Source organism: Fringilla coelebs (genome assembly GCF_963513975.1).
Source record: "Fringilla coelebs genome assembly, chromosome: 2".
Classification (NCBI taxonomy): Eukaryota; Metazoa; Chordata; class Aves; order Passeriformes; family Fringillidae; genus Fringilla; species Fringilla coelebs.
Genome location: NC_140029.1, coordinates 115673234 through 115690851, shown reverse-complemented (window position 1 = coordinate 115690851; position 17618 = coordinate 115673234). Strand labels below are relative to the sequence as shown.

Sequence of the window (17618 nt, the reverse complement as noted above, 5' to 3'; positions counted from 1 at the left end):
AAGATGTGGATGGCTGAGATACCAAAAATCAGAGCTCTCTGGGTGGTGGTCACAGAGTATTTCTGCTGAAACTGCTCATTTTCTAAAGCCAGCAGCCCCTCACACTGCTTTGAGCTTCCCCTCTAAAGCTATTTTTAACAGATAAAGGGAAAAAAAAAAGGTGTTAAGTTTGCAGCTCTGCTTTTGCATTCTGGTCAGGTGTCTTGTCACTCTTCATGGCTCTCCTGCAAGCTGGCATCCGAGGGTTCTGCTTAATGTCCTAGAAAATAACCTTGTGCTTGGACCAACAGCCAGTTTATCACTGCTGCTCTCTGGCTGTGTGTCTGGGGTGGAGAGGGGACAGGGAAACAGGGAGGGCATGGAGCTGGGTTTTGCCAGGCTGCTCCTGGACCAGCAGCTCCCTCCCTGCTGCCACAGCACCTGGGCTCAGCTTGGCAAAGCAGTTCTGCTTCCCCTTGTGCAAGCAGGGAGCTGAAATCTGGGATTGAAGGTCTGGGATTTGAGCCTTGCAGAGCTGAAATCTGGGATTGAAGGTCTGGGATTTGAGCCTTGCATCCCCAGCAAGTTCCCTCAGTGGTCCTTGCCTCCAGTGCTCTTCAGCTGTGTTGAAGGTGTCATCTTGCCACATGCAGGGCTCCGTGGATTTCTCTGGCAGTGGGAAGCCATTCCCCCTTGTCCTGTCCCTCCAGGCTCGTGTGTCATGTCAGCAGTTCCACCACGAGGAGCAGGAGATGGCCTTTGTCACCAGCCTTACCTCAGTGCACCTGTAAATCATCACAAAATGTGGTGCTGGGGCAAAACAGCCCCTCCTGCCCTCAGCCTATCTCCTAGGGCTTGAAAACTGATTAAGAATCACTTGCTTAACTGCTGGCTCTCGGGTGACAGTGCCAGGGCGAGCTGCTCTCCTGGAAATGCCCATTAAAGTTTCAATTTCCATCCCTCAGGCAGAGCCCTGGGGCCGGGTGTGAGCTGCTGGAATGACCTCTGCCAGCAGCCACTGGGTTCATGAAATAGTAATGAGCCCAGGATGCCCAGCTAAACAGCACACTGAGCATCCTTACTCCATTTCCTGTTTTTAAAGGAAGTTAAAATTGTTTAAGAACCTGCTTGAGGTCCTTAAAGTGAATCTGGGCAGCAAAGCAAAATCCTGTTTAGCGGGGCAGGTGCCCAAAGGAAGATGTCAGAGTGATGGAGCTGTTTGGGAACAGCCACTGAAACCCTGCCAGCAGTTTATCAGATATGGTGGAGGTGACAGGCTGGGATTACAGTCGAGCTGGCTGCTGGCTCAGACTGAGCTTCACTAACACCTTGCTGAGTGCTGCAGTTCCTGGGTTCAATCCAGACCATGTCCAGTGCACAGCTTCTGTTTTGCGCATTTGGTGGTTGGTTTTCAAGCTCTGATGTGTCCTCGGAGGTGTGAATTCTCCTGGAGGGTCCCACACACCTTTCCAGAGCAGTTATTCTTCCTTAGCCTGGAGCTGAGCTGGTGCTGCCCGGGTTTCAATCCCGCTTTTCCAGCTGCAGGGAAGGAGATGGGATTGGGGCAGCTGAGAGCTGTCTCTGCCTGCACTTCCATCCCTGTCCTGCAGGATCCTGCCACCTTCCCCTGCCTCCAGAAGGTTTGCAGGACTTACTCCCCGTGTTCTTGCCAAGCTAAGAGCAGTAAATCCTGCTGGGTGTGAAATGTTTACAAAAGGTCTGTGAATGTGGCCCTGACTCCCAGCCCTGTTCCCTCCACCTCTCCCCACTCTGAAGGGCTGTTCCACCTGGGAAGGCAGAACAGGTTTCTCAGGAAGATTTCCAGAGGTGCCAGGGAATGGTGAGGAGCTCAGTGAGGGGTTTGTAGCTTGGGCAGTAGCAGCTGCTCCAACTGCAGCAGTAAATTCTAATAGAGCATCTCCCGCAGTAAAATTCCTGGCTGAGTTAGACTTTACAAATGCTTTACAACTGGTGCTTGCAATTCATCTTATCTCTGCTGGAATTACCTCCCAGGACCCATCTCCATTCATTTAATGCAAACTATCTCATCTTGTCCATCTCTACCCGGGGTTTCATTTTCCACAGCTACTCCCTGGGAAAATTCATGAGCTCTGCAGTGCCTCTGATGGTCGCAGGGAAGGGGATTTGGGGGGATTTCTGTCCTGGGCTGCTGGTTCCTGCACTGAAATGCAGGGATGCATGTTGGGATGCAGCTGTCCAAATCCCCCTGGAGCACCAGGAAATCATAAGGAACAGGAAGGGAGAATCTGAAATCCTCAGGCATATCCAGAGAGGTGGTGGGGCTTGTTGTGTATTCACCCCAAATCCTGCAGGTGTCTGAGCTGGAGGGACCACACCAGGAATGGCAGACCTTGTGCTTCTGCCTGCCCCAGTCTGTATTTTTGATGACCCCAAAGCTGTTCCCTGTCCTCCTGCAGAGCCAGCACGGTCCCTGGCAGGATCTCCTTTATTTTGGGAGCAGCCATGGCAGTCGGGGACTTTCCCAGGCAGGACACTCTCTCCCAGTGCCACCTTTTCCTGTCTTTATATGATACAGAAATATATTGGGTGAGCCCCTCCTGGGTAAACTCAGCCTAAAAAATAGATGATTTTGGGCGGTACTTTCTGCTCTGAAAATACGGTGGAAAACAGCAGAGTGGGGTTTGTGCAGCTTGGCAGGGTCTTCCCTGGAAAATTACTTGAGACCCCAGTTCCCAGGGCTCAAATCCCTGCACAGAGACATCCCCAGCCACTGGACACTTCTCCAGAGGCTTGTGTTCTGCGGGACAGAGACTTTGGGCTCAGGGAAGGGCAGGAGGGTTGGGCACGCCAGGAGCCAGACAAAGCTGTCTGTGACAGAGGGGACACAATTCCTCGCCGCCACCGCCACCTGCCTTTGATGGGATGCTCTGCCATCCCTCCAGTTCTGGATCAGCGGATCCCTGGGGACTCATTTATTCATTATTCTTCATTCAAGAGGTTTTTCCCAGCCTGGAAACCGTCTGCACTGACATCTAGTGGTAATCCAGGCTTTTCCCCGGCCGAGAGCAGAGTGGGATCCTCTGCTTTCCTGCTCCTGCTCCTGCTCCTGCTGGGGGCATTTTCACAGCATCACTTAGGCTGGAAAAGGCCCTTAAGATCCTCAGGTCCAGCTGCAAACCATAATAATATCCACGGTAAAATGCACTTTAAATCTCCGCTGCCTAGGGGCCGTGCATCAACTCTGTCCATTATTGCCGATATTTTTGTAATCCCATACAACCCCTAAACCATTAAAAAACAAGGACACAGGGAACGGCTCCCCACTGCCAGTGGGCAGGGCTGGATGGGATTTTGGGCAGCACTTGTTCCCTGGGAGGGTGCTGAGGCCCTGGCACAGGGTGCCCAGAGCAGCTGTGGCTGTCCCTGGATCCCTGGCAGTGCCCAAGGCCAGGCTGGACAGGGCTTGGAGCAATGGAAGGTGTCCCTGCCCATGGCAGGGGTGGAACAGCATCAGCTTTAAGGTCACTTCCCATCCACAACCAGTCCATGCTGTGATTCCTGGGATAACAGCAGAGCACCCCCTGACAGCAACGCCTGGGCAAAGCAGGTCTCCAGGTATAATCCCGGGGTGAATTATCATTTATCTCTTTTATTTCACACCCCGCTGACTCTCGTGTCCGTTTAACGCTGCTCTGGGCCGTACGCACGGCTCAGCCCTCGCCAACATGGCGGCGTGGCAAAGACTACATCTCCCGTCGTGCCCCGCTCGCCGCCCGCCGTGCCAGCGGCGAGCCAATGGGGCGCGGCGGAAGGCGGATATAGCGCCGCCCGCGGGGCCCGTTCCCTCCTTTCCGCCGGGCCCGGCTCAACATGGCGGTGCAGATCTCCAAGAAGCGCAAGGTGAGCGCGGCCGCACGGCTCCTCCGCGCCCGCGGGGCGCCGCCGCACCGCCCGCGGCGGCCCCAGCAGCCGGCGGGGCGGGAGCACGGCGGGCGGCGGCGGCGGACGGGGGAGGATGGCGGCGGATGCGGCGCGGGGCCCGGCGGGGAACATGGCGGCGGGATGGAGCGGGCGCTTCCCCGTGGCCGCTCGCGGAGGTGCGGAGCGGCGCTGGGAGCCGGGAATCGCGGGGTTTCCCTTTGCTTTCCGGGGGAAGGGTGTGCGGCTGGTGGCTGCCCCGGGAGGGCACCGGGCGCTGCCTGTCCTGGGCAGCGAGGGAGGTTTGGGCTGTCAGGAGTCTCGGCAACAGCTTCCTGAGAGGATGGGAAAGGGATGGGACCCCGCTCGTTATTTCCCTTAAATTGCTCTCGAATTCCGGCAGACAGCTGTGATCCCAGCGTGGGCAGTGGCTGTGGGTCAGGTAGTGCTGGGTGTAGGCTTCTGCTAGGAGAAATTCGGGGAAGGGGGTTCCGTTTTTCCCCACTGCTGCACCCTGAGCTGGGCGGAGCACGGTGATGGTAAAGTCAAGGTTGTGCGTTCAGTCCCTGGGCTGTTCGTGTCAAAGTTGGACTCGGTGTTCCTTGTGGTCCCTTCCAACTGAGAGTATTCTGTGATCTCTCTCAGAGGAAGGGAACGTTGTCAGGAGAGACTGTCAGGCTGCAGGAGGAATTTGGGTGAACTGCATTCCAGTTCAGGATGTGACAAGACCTTGACTTTGTCCATTTGTGTTTTAGTTTGTCGCTGATGGCATCTTCAAAGCAGAGCTGAACGAGTTCCTGACTCGGGAGCTGGCTGAGGATGGATACTCCGGAGTGGAAGTCCGGGTCACTCCCACCAGGACTGAGATTATCATCCTTGCCACCAGGTAACTCAGCCTTCCTGAGCTGGGATGCTCTGAAAGCTCTTTGGGATGGCTCCAGTCTCACTCCTGGGGACACTTTCCTCACTTGTCCTGTGCTTATTTTCCCTCAGAACTCAGAATGTCCTGGGAGAGAAGGGGCGCCGGATCCGGGAGTTGACGGCTGTGGTGCAGAAGAGGTTTGGATTCCCCGAGGGAAGCGTGGAGGTAAAACTGCCTCGGGAACTGGGTGGTGGCAGCATGGTGCCAGCTGAAAGGTGGCTTCAGGATGACTTGGGCCTTCTGTTACTTGGCCTCCAAAATGCTCCTGCACTGAAATACAAAATAAATTACAAAGAAACTGCTCTGCTGCAGAAGGGTCTTTGAGAAACAGAAGTTTTCACACCAGTTATTCTTTATCATTAATGTTAAGGGTGTTTTCCCAGGGGAAGTTTGGACTAGGGTCCTTTAAAGGGTCCATGCAACCCAAAGAATTCTGTAGTTCTATTCCATGAAATTTTGCTGTGAAACAAATGAGGGAGGGAGGGAGGGGGAATGTGTGTGCTGGGGTGGTGCTCATTTTTTCCAGCTTGGCTAGTGCTGCTGGATCATATCAGACAGGGAAGGGATTGTAGGATAAATGTGGAAGGATTAACGGGACTGAATGTAAGGAATAGAGGAGAATGAAGCTCCTGTGTTCTGCTGAAGTAAAAGTTAATTTTACTGTGAGGGTGGTGAGGAACTGCTGCAGGGTGCCCAGAGAAGCTGTGGCTGGCCCTGGATCCATGGAATTGTTCAAGGCTAGGTTGGAGCAGCCTGGTCTAGTGGAAGGATCGCTGCCCATGGCAGGGATGGAAGTGGATGAACCTTCCAAGCCACAGCACGCTGTGGTTCTGTGACTGAGGTGGAAAGGAGCCCTGTTGTGAGTGTGCCTCTCTCCCGTGCAGCTCTACGCCGAGAAGGTGGCCACGAGGGGTCTGTGTGCCATCGCCCAGGCCGAGTCCCTGCGCTACAAGCTCCTGGGAGGGCTGGCTGTGCGCAGGTGAGTACAGCAGCCTGCCCGTGGGACTCCAGTACTGTTCCCAAAAAACAGCTCCTCTGCAGTTCCAGGATTTCACCCGGAATGCTGCACTGAAACTTCCGTTCAGTTCACAGTTACTTCTGGAACATTCTGTCTGGTTGCATGTTGTCTGTGGGGCATAAAGCTGGATGTGTTCCTTTGGGAATAAATGGGTGGAGGAGCAAGGCAGACAGCATTTCAGGCCTTGTGGCTGTGCTGTGGCTCAGGTGGCAGTGGCCCTGCTCTCATCCCCTCAGTGATGAGACGATGACGAGTCAGAAGCGGGTGGCTCTGGTGGCGGTGCCCTCGTGGTGTCACGTTCTGTGGCGCTGCGTGAGGTCCTCCAGCAGCAGCCTCCTGTCACCAGTGAATGATCTAGAGGCATTTGTCTGAGAAGGGATGGGAGCTGCACTGCTGACACATGAAACTGAGCTTGGAACTGTGGTAAAATTCCTCCAGGGAGCCCTGTGGGTTTGGCAGAGTGGGCTCATGGCTTGGCTGTCCTCTCCCTGCAGAGCCTGCTACGGTGTCCTCCGCTTCATCATGGAGAGCGGGGCCAAGGGCTGTGAGGTCGTTGTGTCCGGCAAGCTGCGAGGTCAGCGGGCCAAGTCCATGAAGTTTGTGGATGGCTTGATGATCCACAGTGGGGACCCAGTGAATTACTACGTGGACACAGCCGTGCGTCACGTCCTACTCCGGCAGGGTGAGTGCCTGGCGTGCAGATCCCTTTGCAGCTTTGTTGGGTTCCTTCTCTAGAGCTGCAGAGACAAAAAAATCTCAGTTCCTGGCATCCTGTTCCCGCAGATTGGAGATTTCCCACTGGTATCCTTGGGTTGAAACTCACGTGGTTTTAATGCACTTCTCATCTCATAGTAGTTGAGTTGTGCTGCTCTGGATGGTTCAGACTCTGAAAATCCTGTTTTCTTGGGCTTTTGTAACTGAGCTCTCACTGTGGGATTTGAGCATTATATCTAAAGTAGAGGTCATTTGGGAATGGGAAACCAAGGGGCCTTCAGCAGGCACTGTGGTCATACCATGTATCCACTTCTCTGCTGATGGGGTTTGAATGTTTTCAGTTAGAAATGCGGCTGTTGATTCTCCTGACACTCTCACTTGTGTCCTCTGAGGCTGGTGATAACTACCAGATGAAGTGCCTGTTGCCTGGGTTTAAGAGCCCTTGGCAGTTGGGATTCTGGTTTTCCTGGCTCCTCAGGATGGGCAGAGAGAACAGGGGTGCTACAGTTGTCAGACAGTCTTCCCAGCTAAACCTGCTTTCACTAGTTCTCCCTCCTGGTAAAACACAAATGATTTGTGTGTCTTAACTGGCTTTGGGGTTAATCAGTTGCAGAGCTCCTGGTACAGGGATACCAAGCCAGCCAGAGCTGTTCTCCACCTTCCCTTCGGTGATGATACGATGACGAGTCAGAAGGGACATCCTCGTGTCATTGCAGCCCGCTCTGTGCCACGTTCTGTGGTGCTGTGCTGAGGCTGCCTTGGCCAGAGTGTCCTGCTCATTGGATGATTTAGAGGCATTTGTCTGAGAAGGGATAGAAAAAAAATTGCAATTTCCTAGAAAAATTAGCTGAGGAAGAAGACAGGGCTTATTAAAACCAGGCTTAGAATGAGTGAGTTGAATAACTTTGGATATCCTAAGTTGCCTGGATTTGCAACATTGATATAAAGTCACAGTAATTAGATTTTTAAGCTGTAGCATGTGTGTGTTACAGTGTTGTCAACAGATCTTCCATGTGCAGAGAGATATTTTGTAACCATGGTGCTCATCTCTTGATCTGTTTTGTGTCTTCCTGGTCCTGTCGCTCTCTGTAGGAGTACTGGGAATCAAAGTAAAGATTATGTTGCCTTGGGACCCCAGTGGAAAAATTGGCCCCAAAAAGCCTCTGCCAGACCACGTCAGCATCGTGGAACCCAAAGAAGAGATTTTGCCCACCACCCCTATTTCAGAGCAGAAAGGTGGCAAACCAGAGCAGCCAGCCATGCCTCAGCCAGTGCCCACTGCCTGAGAGGTAAGTGCCTGGGGGCAGTGGGAGGGAGGTGTGCTGAGGATCCGTGTAGAAAAGGTTTCAGGCCACCAAAACCACGAAGATGGGATTTCAGCAAGACAAGCTGCTGTGTTGTGGACCAGGGTTGGACTTGAGCATTGCACTGGGTGAAGGGGACAGAGTTCAAGACGTGTGTCAATGCAGCTCAGAACACGCCTCTGGAGATGAGATGATGGTTCTGTCCACCTGTCTTGTTCCATGTTGCTATACAAGCATGGATTTGGAGGCCTTGGATTATTGCAGTTGGAGAGGCTTGGGTTGGGTGCCTTGGATGTGTTGGTGTTGTACCAGTGTGCAGCTGTCAGCATAGAGAATATATTCCTCACATGTCCATTCTGTCCTGCCCCAGGATCCAGTTTGGGATAGTCTTAAAAGCCACGTGAGAGCAATTTCTAGGCTGCTTTTGTAAGGAAGTTACCACAGTTTGAAGTCTTATCACAGAATCTTGCAAGATCTGCCTCAGTGAGAAAAATGGGGAAAATTGGCCAAGAAGCAGGAAATGAGAAATGCAGTTGAATTGGAAAGTTTGGTTTGTTCTTTGTTTGGGATAGGATGATGGTTATGGAAGAGAGTTTGCTCCCAGCTCACTGAGTATTTTGTTTCTCGTTGTAGGGTTTGTAACGTCTGCAACCAGAAGCTTGTCTGTCCTGAAAACATCTCTTAATAAAATCACAAAAGGCAGTGTTTGTGAAGGTGCTTTTTCTTTTTTTTTTGTTTTCTTTTTATTTTCTCAAGATGTACTCCAGGAAGACCTTGCTCCCACCTTTGGTGTGGAAGGAATTCTGTTGCTGTGTTCCCTGTCTGGAGTGACCGTCACCAGATCCTGATCCAAAGAAAGTGGGCATAAAGCACTGATACCTGTGATAGATAGAGCTGGAGCAGCAATCCTGTGTTGAGAGGGTCATGAGTTACACACACTCCATGGAGTACTGGTGACTGTTCCCTCCATCCCGGGCCCTTATCCAGTGTTTCCAGAAGGGGGAGCTTTTCTGGCAGTATCCAGGCCAGTGCAGCTCCTGTTAGGGGTAGGCAACTCTGGGTGTGGATTTGTGGGGTGAGAGCAAAAGTGACACTCGGGATTTCAAACCTTCTGTCCTAACCTGCAAGGTGGGAGTATGTGGTGGAAGTTTGGTGCAGGAATGGGAAGAGAGGCACCTCATAGGAGATAATGTATGTGCAGGATCAAGGAGTTTAGATTTTAAGGAATTCAAAGCCTGTTTGTTGTTGAGGAATAGCTTTCACATCCACATTTCTGTTTTTAAGAGGTTGCTCTGCAGGAATTAGGCAGTCAACTTAGGAACTGGAATTTTGAACTGGTTTGTCTAGGGAGCCTTTGCCTTGCTGTTCCCAGCTTCTCTGGCACACCTGGAGTGTGGAACTCCAGGTGTTCCAGACTGGAACCTCTGGAGTCTGGTTGAGTTTCAGAAACAAGATGTGCCTTCTTAAGAGTGTCAGTGATTTCAGGTTTCTGTGTGAACCATTCAGAGCAAAGATTTAAATAGTTAATATAAATATTAGACTAATGCCAACATTAATTTTTATACAAATTTGAATGTGGAAATAATCTGAAAATATAAAATATGACAACGCAGCTCTGTCAGATCGTAGGAGCTGGAAATGTGTGAAAGTGGGGAGATCTGAAGCAATAAAAGTCACACCTGGTTTTGCACATTGTCTCTAAATTCTTGAACACACTATGTGGTGGATGGTGATGGTTAGAAATCTCTCCTGCTGCCTCCCAGGGAGGGCTGGATTTCTGGGAGATTGTTCCACTTCTTCTGGATTAAAAGCTCTCCAACCTGGTCATTACCCTGTTAATTTCACAGTGCTGATTACTGGTAGAGTCAAGAGCTATGCAAGTAATGGGGAAGAGAGAGCTCTAGGGAGAGCTCAGAGCCCCTTGCAGGGCCTGAAGGGGCTCCAGGAGAGCTGGAGAGGGTCTGGGGACAAGGGATGGAGGGGCTGGACACAGGGAATGGCTCCCACTGCCAGAGGGCAGGCATGGATAGGATACTGGGAAGGAATTGTTTGTTCCCTGTGAGAAGGGTTAGGCCCTGGCACAGGGTACCCAGAGAAGCTGTGGCTGCAAGTGTGAGCTGAACACCTTTTCCAAGTGTCTTGGCTGGAATTACCACCCCTCTGAGCTGTTTAAAGAAACTCCAAAAGAGGAGGGAACTCATTCAGTTCCCTGTGTCTTATGGGTGCTTCCCTTGGACAGAAGCCCTGGAAGATGAGCTGGGGGTAGGATGAACTCAGGAGCTCTGGAAAGCTTTTAACTTCGTTTCAATATTGCTATTCCAGGTCGATGTGTTCCTGCTGTGGTTGGTGCTGGAGGTGGCTTCAGTAATTCCAATTTAGTGAAAATTAGGAAGCCTGTGGTGCTTTTCCAGTGTGGGAGGAGCTGCACGGGGAGGTGTGTGCTTCCCCAGGAAAAGGGGACATGTCCGTGCCTTTAGTTTTGCTTAAGAGTGAGTGGCAGAAGGTTCATCCCTTGCCAGCAGTGGGAGAACATGGATTAGCAGGGTCTGCCAATGCTGGATTTTCCACCTGGGAAAGGTATCTTTTTTGCAGTTTTTTCCCCTGTTTCCCCAGAGTGGGTCCCAGCTAGAGGAGCTTTGGCTTGGAGGGTCAGGAGGGCTGGTCCCTGTGGCTGACAGCTCAGTTTTTATTCTGCTGAGTGGCCCAGCAAGACAGGGCAGTTGGTCCTTTACCTGTGGAGTATTTAAGCTGTTGGATATTTGCAGTTTCAGAAGGAAATAGTGAAGGGAAAATGTGCTAAGAGCATTCCTTTCTCATAACTGATGTGCTATAGGAATTCATCTTGTGCATTGAGTAATTTTTGTCCATAGTTGCCACTTCAGGGTGTCTTGGATTTAAGGATTGCAAGGAACCTCCCTAAGTTTATTTTGCTCTACAAGGGATTCCAGCTACCAGGGATTCATTGAAAAAGTTTTATTGCAAAATTACACAATTGTCACTGTGTGGTACAAGAACAGACAATAAAAGCCATCAGACACCTGCATCCACATGATGCAAATTATTCACAATATCCCACAGTGTGTTCTTGCCTTGCCCACCCCTTCCACCCCCCAGCCCAGCCTCCAGAATGTTCTGTGTGTGGGTTCAGTGCACTGCATCACCTGGAAGTGTCCCACATTTGGGGACACACCTGGCATTGCCTCCTGCCTCCCAGCACCTGGGAATATGCAGTATTGGGCTTCTATGGCAGCAGGGAAAATTGGCAGGGAGATAAAGCAAAGCCATGTAGGTGCTCCATGCTCGTTTCAGGGAACTGGCAATTCCATTGGGATGCATGGATTTCCCTCATTTCCATAATCTCAGTGTTTGCCTTGTGGTGTCTCTCAGTGCGTGGCAAGTGCTGCAATGCTCCTGGGATAACATCAGCTCCTTTAAATAGTACTGACCTGATGATATTCCTTGAAGAGAAGCTAGGAATAGCCTGGATCAGGCTGTGAAACCTGCTAATTATCAGACATAAATATAACTATAAATACCTTTGTTTTTCAGGGTCCCCTTATCCAGGTCAGCAGACAGGGAGCTAAAGTACCATGGAGCTTCAGCAGAGCATAATTAGGAAGTCAGGTAATGGCAGCTTTAAAGCTTTGTGTTTAATTAAGCAAGAAAGTGGAGGTGACCCTGATCCCACCTCCCTGCGAGAAGCCAGCCAGGAGTGCCTTGGGTCAGCTCCACAGGGAGCTGATTGGAACCAGCTCTGGGAGAGCCCTGGAAGTGGGAATGGAGTCTTTGCCAGCCCTTCAGGCTGATGCAGAGCATTTCCAAGAGAAGTGAGTTCCCTGCCTGGTACAACTGCCTGTTTAATTACAGCTGTTGGCCCCTCAGTGATCCCAAGGGGTAGAGTGTTAAGGAGCCTCAGGTTACTCTTTCTAGGAACCCAAGCTGTGCTTTGAGCTCTCCTGACATCCCAAAGCCCCTTAGTTCTCCATAAAGTGTTGATCCAAGCTGCTCTTGGCTTTGATGCTCTCCTAAGGAGCTCTTGTGGTTGAAGCATTGAGCACAGAGCAGAGGGTTAGGCAGGACAGAAGGGCACAACTTCTTACAATCTCGGTTCTCCTGTGCTGCCTCCTGCTCTGCTCCAGGGCCCTGCAGGGGCTGGACTGCACAGCTGGCCCTTGGAGCTCTGTTACACACCCCTGGAGAGAGAAGAGAGAAGCGGGAGCAGCTCTGGAGATGTGCCGCAGGGCACCCAAGCGGGAGAAAAGCAGCGGCAGTAAGCGTGCAATGGGATGGAAGCGTTTGGGATGGGAGGGTGGTGCCTTGGCAGGGCTGGTGGAGCAGCAAGGAGCTGAGCAGGAGGCTTAACCAGTGCAGGGAGGAGCTCGGCTTCAACCTGGCCACCTCAGCTGACTCCCGGTGACCCTCTGGTGCCAGGCTCCCCTGCTCCTCTCTGGAGGTGGGTTTGTGCAATCTGGATTGTGGGGTGAGGTAAAGTGTACGCTGCTTTCTCCTCACAATGCACCCTGGTCTGAATAGCACCCATGGTTCGAGAAGGATACAAAATAGTGTTTCCCATTTGTCAAAATGCCCCCCTAAAAACACACACAAACCAAAGCTCTGGGAAAAAACAACCCAACCAAAACAAACCCGACTACAACTCGTCGCGCATCTTGTCGCCTTTGGGCCTCACGAGCCTGCCGATGAAGAGGATGGAGTTGGTTTTAGTGTCCTTGATCATGAAGATGAAGGGGTGGTCAGCGTAGAAGAGTTTGGGGTTCCTCATCTCCTCTCTGCCATAGATGTCGGCGTCGTAGGGGTTCCCTTCCGTGTCCCACTCCAGAGCCGCGGCGTGGAACACGTTGGACAGGTAAAGGTCTTTCTTGCCAGAGATCTTGGACAAGTCAGCCTTGGTTTTGTCAATGGCTTCTGTCAGGCCCAGACCACCCAGGTGTTTCTAGGAGGAGACAAGAGGTCAGCAACCCTCCCGGAGATGACGCAGTGCAAGAGGAAAGAGGGGCAGCAGGCATGGATAACCCACCATCCCACTGTCTTTCCCCCATCCCAAAGAACTGTAATAAGGCCCAGCTGTTTGAGGACCTCCTTTACCTGCAGGTCATGGCTGACTTCCAGGACGACTTTTGGCAGCGAGATGGCCACTGATCTCTTCTTCATCTTGCTAGTCCACGTCTTGAGCTGCTCCTTGTTCAGCAGTTTCTCCACTCTCTCCAGAGGCTCCACGTGGTTTGGCATGATGAAGATCATGCTGGAGAGCTTGTGAGCCAGTGGCATCTCTACCACCTGGAGCTTCTCTGCCTCATCATCGTAGTAATTGTAGAGACCTTGAAACCAGAAGAAGGGAGCAGTGAGATGTGGAGCAAAGTGAATTCAGCCTGGATTTTTCCTTGACCAGGAAGGGAAGTAAGTCTGGACATCCTTTTGGGAAGTGGCCCAGCATTATTGGAGTTGGCTGTGGCTCTCATATGTGTAATGTGCCAGGATTTGTTCCCAACAGCCAAGCAGCTCATAGTAAACATGGATTCTCTCTGCTCACAGGGAGACTGAGTCAGTAGAACAAACACTTCCCTGCTTTGTTCTCTTTCATGAGGCAAAACAATTTTGGAAGCACCTGGTGGAAATCTGGGTAAGGGAGAAGAGTGACCCTAACTCCAGCTGGTGGAGCAGGAGATTTCCCACTCACCTGTGCGGTGCATCATGGGCACGCCCACGGTGTAGGAACGGGTCACCATGAAGCCACGGTTGTCTACCATCTTATGATGGAACTTCTCATCCCAGTGAGCTGCAGGAGAGAGAGAAACACACCTTGTAAGAAAATGGAATGGGCATTAAGTCCATGCACAGTTCCCAACTACTGACAAAGACCTGCCTCCAGTGGACCTAGGATTTGTCCACCTTCCCTTGGGGCTGGTGGATGATCTTTAAGGCCCCTCCCAACCCAAACCATTCCATGATTCTTTGTTGGCTCAGGGCAGGTTTTGGGTCACTCATACCAAGAACTGAAGGTGGAACTTACGCTTGAAGAACATGGCGTTGACAATGAGCGCCCCGTCAGTTTTCTCCACGTCTTTGGTGACCTCGGGGAGTTTCCCATCCGTGGTCTGTGCTGCCCACTCGTTGATGGACTTGAGGGCGCTCCTCTTGTCTCGGAAGTTGATCTTGGAGTGCTCGTAGTTGTAGTGCTTCTTGCTGTTCTTGACGAAGTCCTCGGTGAAGGTGATGGAGGCGGGGCCGTAGAGGCGGTTGCCGATCTTCCAGGTGACGTTGCGGGCGGTGCTGTTGCTGACCTCGCTGAGGAGCTCGGCCAGCCCGCTGTGCACGTACTCGTCGTTCAGCTTGTCCGCGCTCAGCACCGCCTTGGCCTGCGAGGCCGTCGTGGCCTTGCCCCCCAGCGACACGAGCCCCAGGGACGAGGCCACGACCACGGGGGACAGCAGGATGTTCTCCATGTCCTTGTCTTTGGCCATGGCGTGGTAGAGGTTGAAGGCCAGCGTGGTGCTGCGCTCGGCCAGCGTGGTGGCCTTGTCGCTCAGCTTCCTGTCCTCCGAGGGCACGGCCGCAGCGAGGCCCAGCAGGGCCAGCCCCACGATAATCCACATGGCTTCGGCAGCACCCAGCGCCTCCCTGCTAGGCAAGAAAATGCATCGTCAGCACGAGCCAGAGCCTTCCTGGAGCATCCAGAGATCCCAGGGGCTCTTCCAGAGAAACCCACTCCTTGGTTCCAGTGACGGTGGCATTGCCCCAACGCTTCATTGGGGTGCGACCATCCCAAGTCCACCCTGAGCAGCAATTAATCTTCAGGAGTGCAGGCTGCACCCTGGCAAGCAGAGCCTGTGCATTTGGAGTGAAAGCTTCCTTCCTAAGCAGTTTCCCTATATTCCAGTGTTAATGTACAGTGAATGGTTTAAGGAAGGGTCAGGGAATGTAAGCAACAGGTATTTCTTATGTGATCTTCACAGGGCAAGGGGGAATGGCTTTGAAGTGAAAGAAGACAGATTTAGATTGGACATTAGTAAGAAATTCTTCCCTGTGAGGTTGGTGAGGCCCTGGCATAGGGTGCCCAGAAAAGCTGTGGCTGTCCCTGGATCCCTGGAAGTGTCCAAGGCCAGGTTGGATGGGGCTTGGAGCAGCCTGGGATGGGGGAAGGTGTCCTTGCTGCCCATAGCACGTGGGGGGAAAAGGTAGTCTTTAAGGTCCCTCCCAACCCAGCCATTCCATGATTCTGTCCCAAGAGCAGAAGAAACCTCTGCCCTGATCAGGAAAAGCTGAAAAATTTTTGTGCTGCTCCTTGATCCAAGGGCTGTTGCAGGCAGTGCATGGCAAGGACTGTCCTCTTTGGGGACCCCGGCCTGGGCCCCAAACCCTCCGGTTCCTTGGCACTAGATGGAGCACGTGAGCTTCCACCAAGGAAAGCCAGAGGCAGCCCTGGAGAAGATCCTGCACTGTCTGAGCTGCTCTGCTCGGCTTTGGTTTGTCTGTCCATCCCTGCTGGGGAGGTATCGGGGCAGAGGGAGGTGGGGGAGCCTCATTTTCCCTAGCAGAGCCTTCAGTTCGTGCCTGAGGTGCGTGGATCTCATTCCAACGCAGGTGAGCCCACCCCAGCAAGGGCTCTGAGCCCCCAGCTCTGGTCCGTGTGCAGACTGAGCAGTCCCAAGTGCCTGGAAGCCCTTTGGGGCTCATCCCACCTGGCCCCACGCCTCCCCTCCCTCCTGCCTTCCCTCAGCAAACCTTCCTGCTGGCAAATTCCCCCTCCCGCTTTTGGGGACTTTCTCCTCCACAGGAACTGCTTCACTACACTGCAGTTCTGTTCCTTGGTGGTCCTCTCCTCCCACCCTGCTCCTGCCCAGCCTCAGGGGCTGTCCCTGGCGTGGGGAGGCAGGGAAAGGCTGCAGCAGGGTTAAAGCGTTCCCAGCAGGAAGCGAAGGGCCCGCTGGGATTACTCATGGAAGGAAACACGCAGCACGTAGCCCCAGGCGAGGAGAGTGCGCAGTTCCACCAGGGACCCTTTGCCAGAGTGGGAATTACAACCTAAAATCCTTTATGGGAGCAAGGCTGCTGTTAAAGGGAGGAGCCATCCTGCCTGCCCCAAGAGCAAAGATTTGTGCAACAGGCTCCAAACTGCCCTCAACGCTCTTTTTAAAGTGCAGCCAGGGTGACAAACACTGGAAGTGTGAGGAGGCTCCTTCTGGTTTTCTATTTCCCCGTTTATTTCTAAGGATACCTTGAAACTGTTTCATAGTGAGGTCAACGTTTGCCTTTTTCTTTCTGAAAGAAAACAGATACATGGAGTAGTTCTCTTGTGAGCAGGGGGTGGCCTGCACGGCTTCATCCTCAGCTTAAAAAAAGGTTCATTACTTCAGGGCCGGGTGGCAGATTTGGGCTCTGCTGAGTCACACAGCCCGAGATGGAGAAATTTTGCCCATTCTTGGATTACGGCAGCGATTATGGGTGAATTCAGAGCCCGTGGTGAAAATGGAGGGAATGTGGGGAATGCACAGCCAGCACCATCCTCTCCTGTGCTCCCACAGCGAGGGGACGCCCAGTGCCAGCGTGGCATTCCTCAGCCTTCCCTGGGGCTGCCGGGACCCTCTTTCCTGGCGGGATGTGACTTCTCCCAGGAGCAGAGCAGAGCTGCAGGGCACAGGACTGCAGGCAAAGGCCATTTCCGTGTCGCCAGAGGGATGTAACGTTTGGTTAGGGCAGCAGAAGCAGGGTCGGGCCGTGCTGTGGCAGGAGGCTGCAGGGAGAGCTCTGCGCTGGGATGGTGCCCAGGGTCCTGCAGGCTCCCAGGCTGAGCCAGAGCAGGGCTGGAGGATTTCACCCGCACCAAGCTAAAGCTTCCCTTATCCCCCTTTTCTTTTTTGTCATTCTCTGAAAACTTTTCTCGCAGATTCACTGCGACCACCTCTTGCAAACTGGGGGCGATTGGGGGATTTTTTAATGCTTTTCCTCAAAAACCCAGAGCCAGCTCACGGGACAGTCTGTGCCCCTATCCACCCCCCCCACTGCAGCCTACCCCCCCACACCCCCTTGTCCCACGCCGTAAACCTCCCCCCGATTTTTTTTTGCCACCCAGGAGGCTGCAGGACCCCAAAATCCCCCCTCACCCTGCTGCAGTCTCAGCTCGGTCTCCACCCTGCCAGCCCGGGGTCTCCCGGGTCCCCCCCCTTACCTGCGGGGTCGGGACACGGCTTTGCTCGGCTCCCTGTGCACCTCCCGGTCCTGCGGAGGGGGTATATAAGGGGCCGGGGAGAAACTTCTGGAAACTTGGGAAAACCCTCTCAAAAATGCTGGGGAGGGAGAGGAAGGGGAGGATCCGTCCCGGCTCTCTCCCGGCCCGCCGCCAATGGCAGGGAATGCCGGCCCCGCGCCGCCGAAGGGGGGTCAGGATGGATGGGGGATGCGCCTTCCCTCCTCATGCCCTGCCTGTCCCCTGCCTGAGCCCAGCCTGGCCTCCTGCAGGAACGTGGACAGTTATTCCCTGCCCAAACTGAGCTTTTGCCTTCTTACAGGGCTCGGGTCCATCTTATTTCCATCCTCTCCCTGCCCCTGGCGTCTCCTGCAGCGGGATGGTTGTTGGCTCCAAAGGAAGGTAGTGATGTATTTATTTGTTTGTTTCTGGGCCGTCACCCTCTATATGAGGTCAGGGGTGAGGCAAAGGGCTTCAGCCACAACTGGAGCAGTCACAGGCTCCCAGTGTTTAACACTTGCCCCATCCTGAAATGTGACCTCAAGAGAGAAGAGAAAGTTCCAGGGAGAGCTCAGAGCC

The 17618-nt window shown here is 53.1% G+C and overlaps 2 protein-coding genes across 5 annotated transcripts; one reads left to right on the top strand and one right to left on the bottom strand.

The window, feature by feature from the left end:
* Positions 1-3790: 3790 nt before the first annotated feature.
* Positions 3791-8535, top strand: RPS3 (ribosomal protein S3). The gene is made up of 7 exons (XM_084226310.1): positions 3791-3861; positions 4635-4765; positions 4873-4966; positions 5686-5780; positions 6314-6501; positions 7626-7822; positions 8471-8535. The coding sequence occupies exons 1-6, from the start codon at positions 3832-3834 to the stop codon at positions 7817-7819; spliced, it is 732 nt and encodes a 243-aa protein (XP_084082436.1). The 5' UTR covers positions 3791-3831; the 3' UTR covers positions 7820-7822; positions 8471-8535.
* A 2426-nt stretch (positions 8536-10961) lies between these two features.
* Positions 10962-17143, bottom strand: SERPINH1 (serpin family H member 1). 4 transcript variants are annotated; one of them, XM_084224307.1, is made up of 6 exons: positions 17022-17129; positions 16071-16114; positions 13866-14473; positions 13533-13631; positions 12941-13173; positions 10962-12788 (listed from the first exon to the last, which is right to left on the bottom strand). In XM_084224307.1, exons 3-6 carry the CDS (start codon positions 14446-14448, stop codon positions 12486-12488), a joined length of 1218 nt encoding a protein of 405 aa, XP_084080433.1. In that variant the 5' UTR covers positions 14449-14473; positions 16071-16114; positions 17022-17129; the 3' UTR covers positions 10962-12485. The 4 variants fall into 4 exon arrangements, with proteins under 4 accessions (XP_084080433.1, XP_084080434.1, XP_084080432.1 ...); XM_084224308.1 differs by having other exon boundaries at positions 13866-14476; positions 17022-17121; XM_084224306.1 differs by lacking the exon at positions 16071-16114 and having other exon boundaries at positions 17022-17143.
* Between the last annotated feature and the right edge of the window lie 475 nt (positions 17144-17618).

Coding starts and splice junctions, on each gene's coding strand:
- RPS3 (XM_084226310.1), top strand. CDS start 3,832: ATGGCGGTGCAGATCTCCAAGAAGCGCAAG. Junction 4,766..4,872: donor ATTATCATCCTTGCCACCAG/GTAACTCAGCCT, acceptor ATTTTCCCTCAG/AACTCAGAATGTCCTGGGAG. Junction 5,781..6,313: donor GGAGGGCTGGCTGTGCGCAG/GTGAGTACAGCA, acceptor CTCTCCCTGCAG/AGCCTGCTACGGTGTCCTCC.
- SERPINH1 (XM_084224306.1), bottom strand. CDS start 14,448: ATGTGGATTATCGTGGGGCTGGCCCTGCTGGGCCTCGCTGCGGCCGTG. Junction 13,632..13,865: donor CAACGCCATGTTCTTCAAGC/GTAAGTTCCACC, acceptor TCTCTCCTGCAG/CTCACTGGGATGAGAAGTTC. Junction 12,789..12,940: donor AAGTCAGCCATGACCTGCAG/GTAAAGGAGGTC, acceptor GTCTCCTCCTAG/AAACACCTGGGTGGTCTGGG.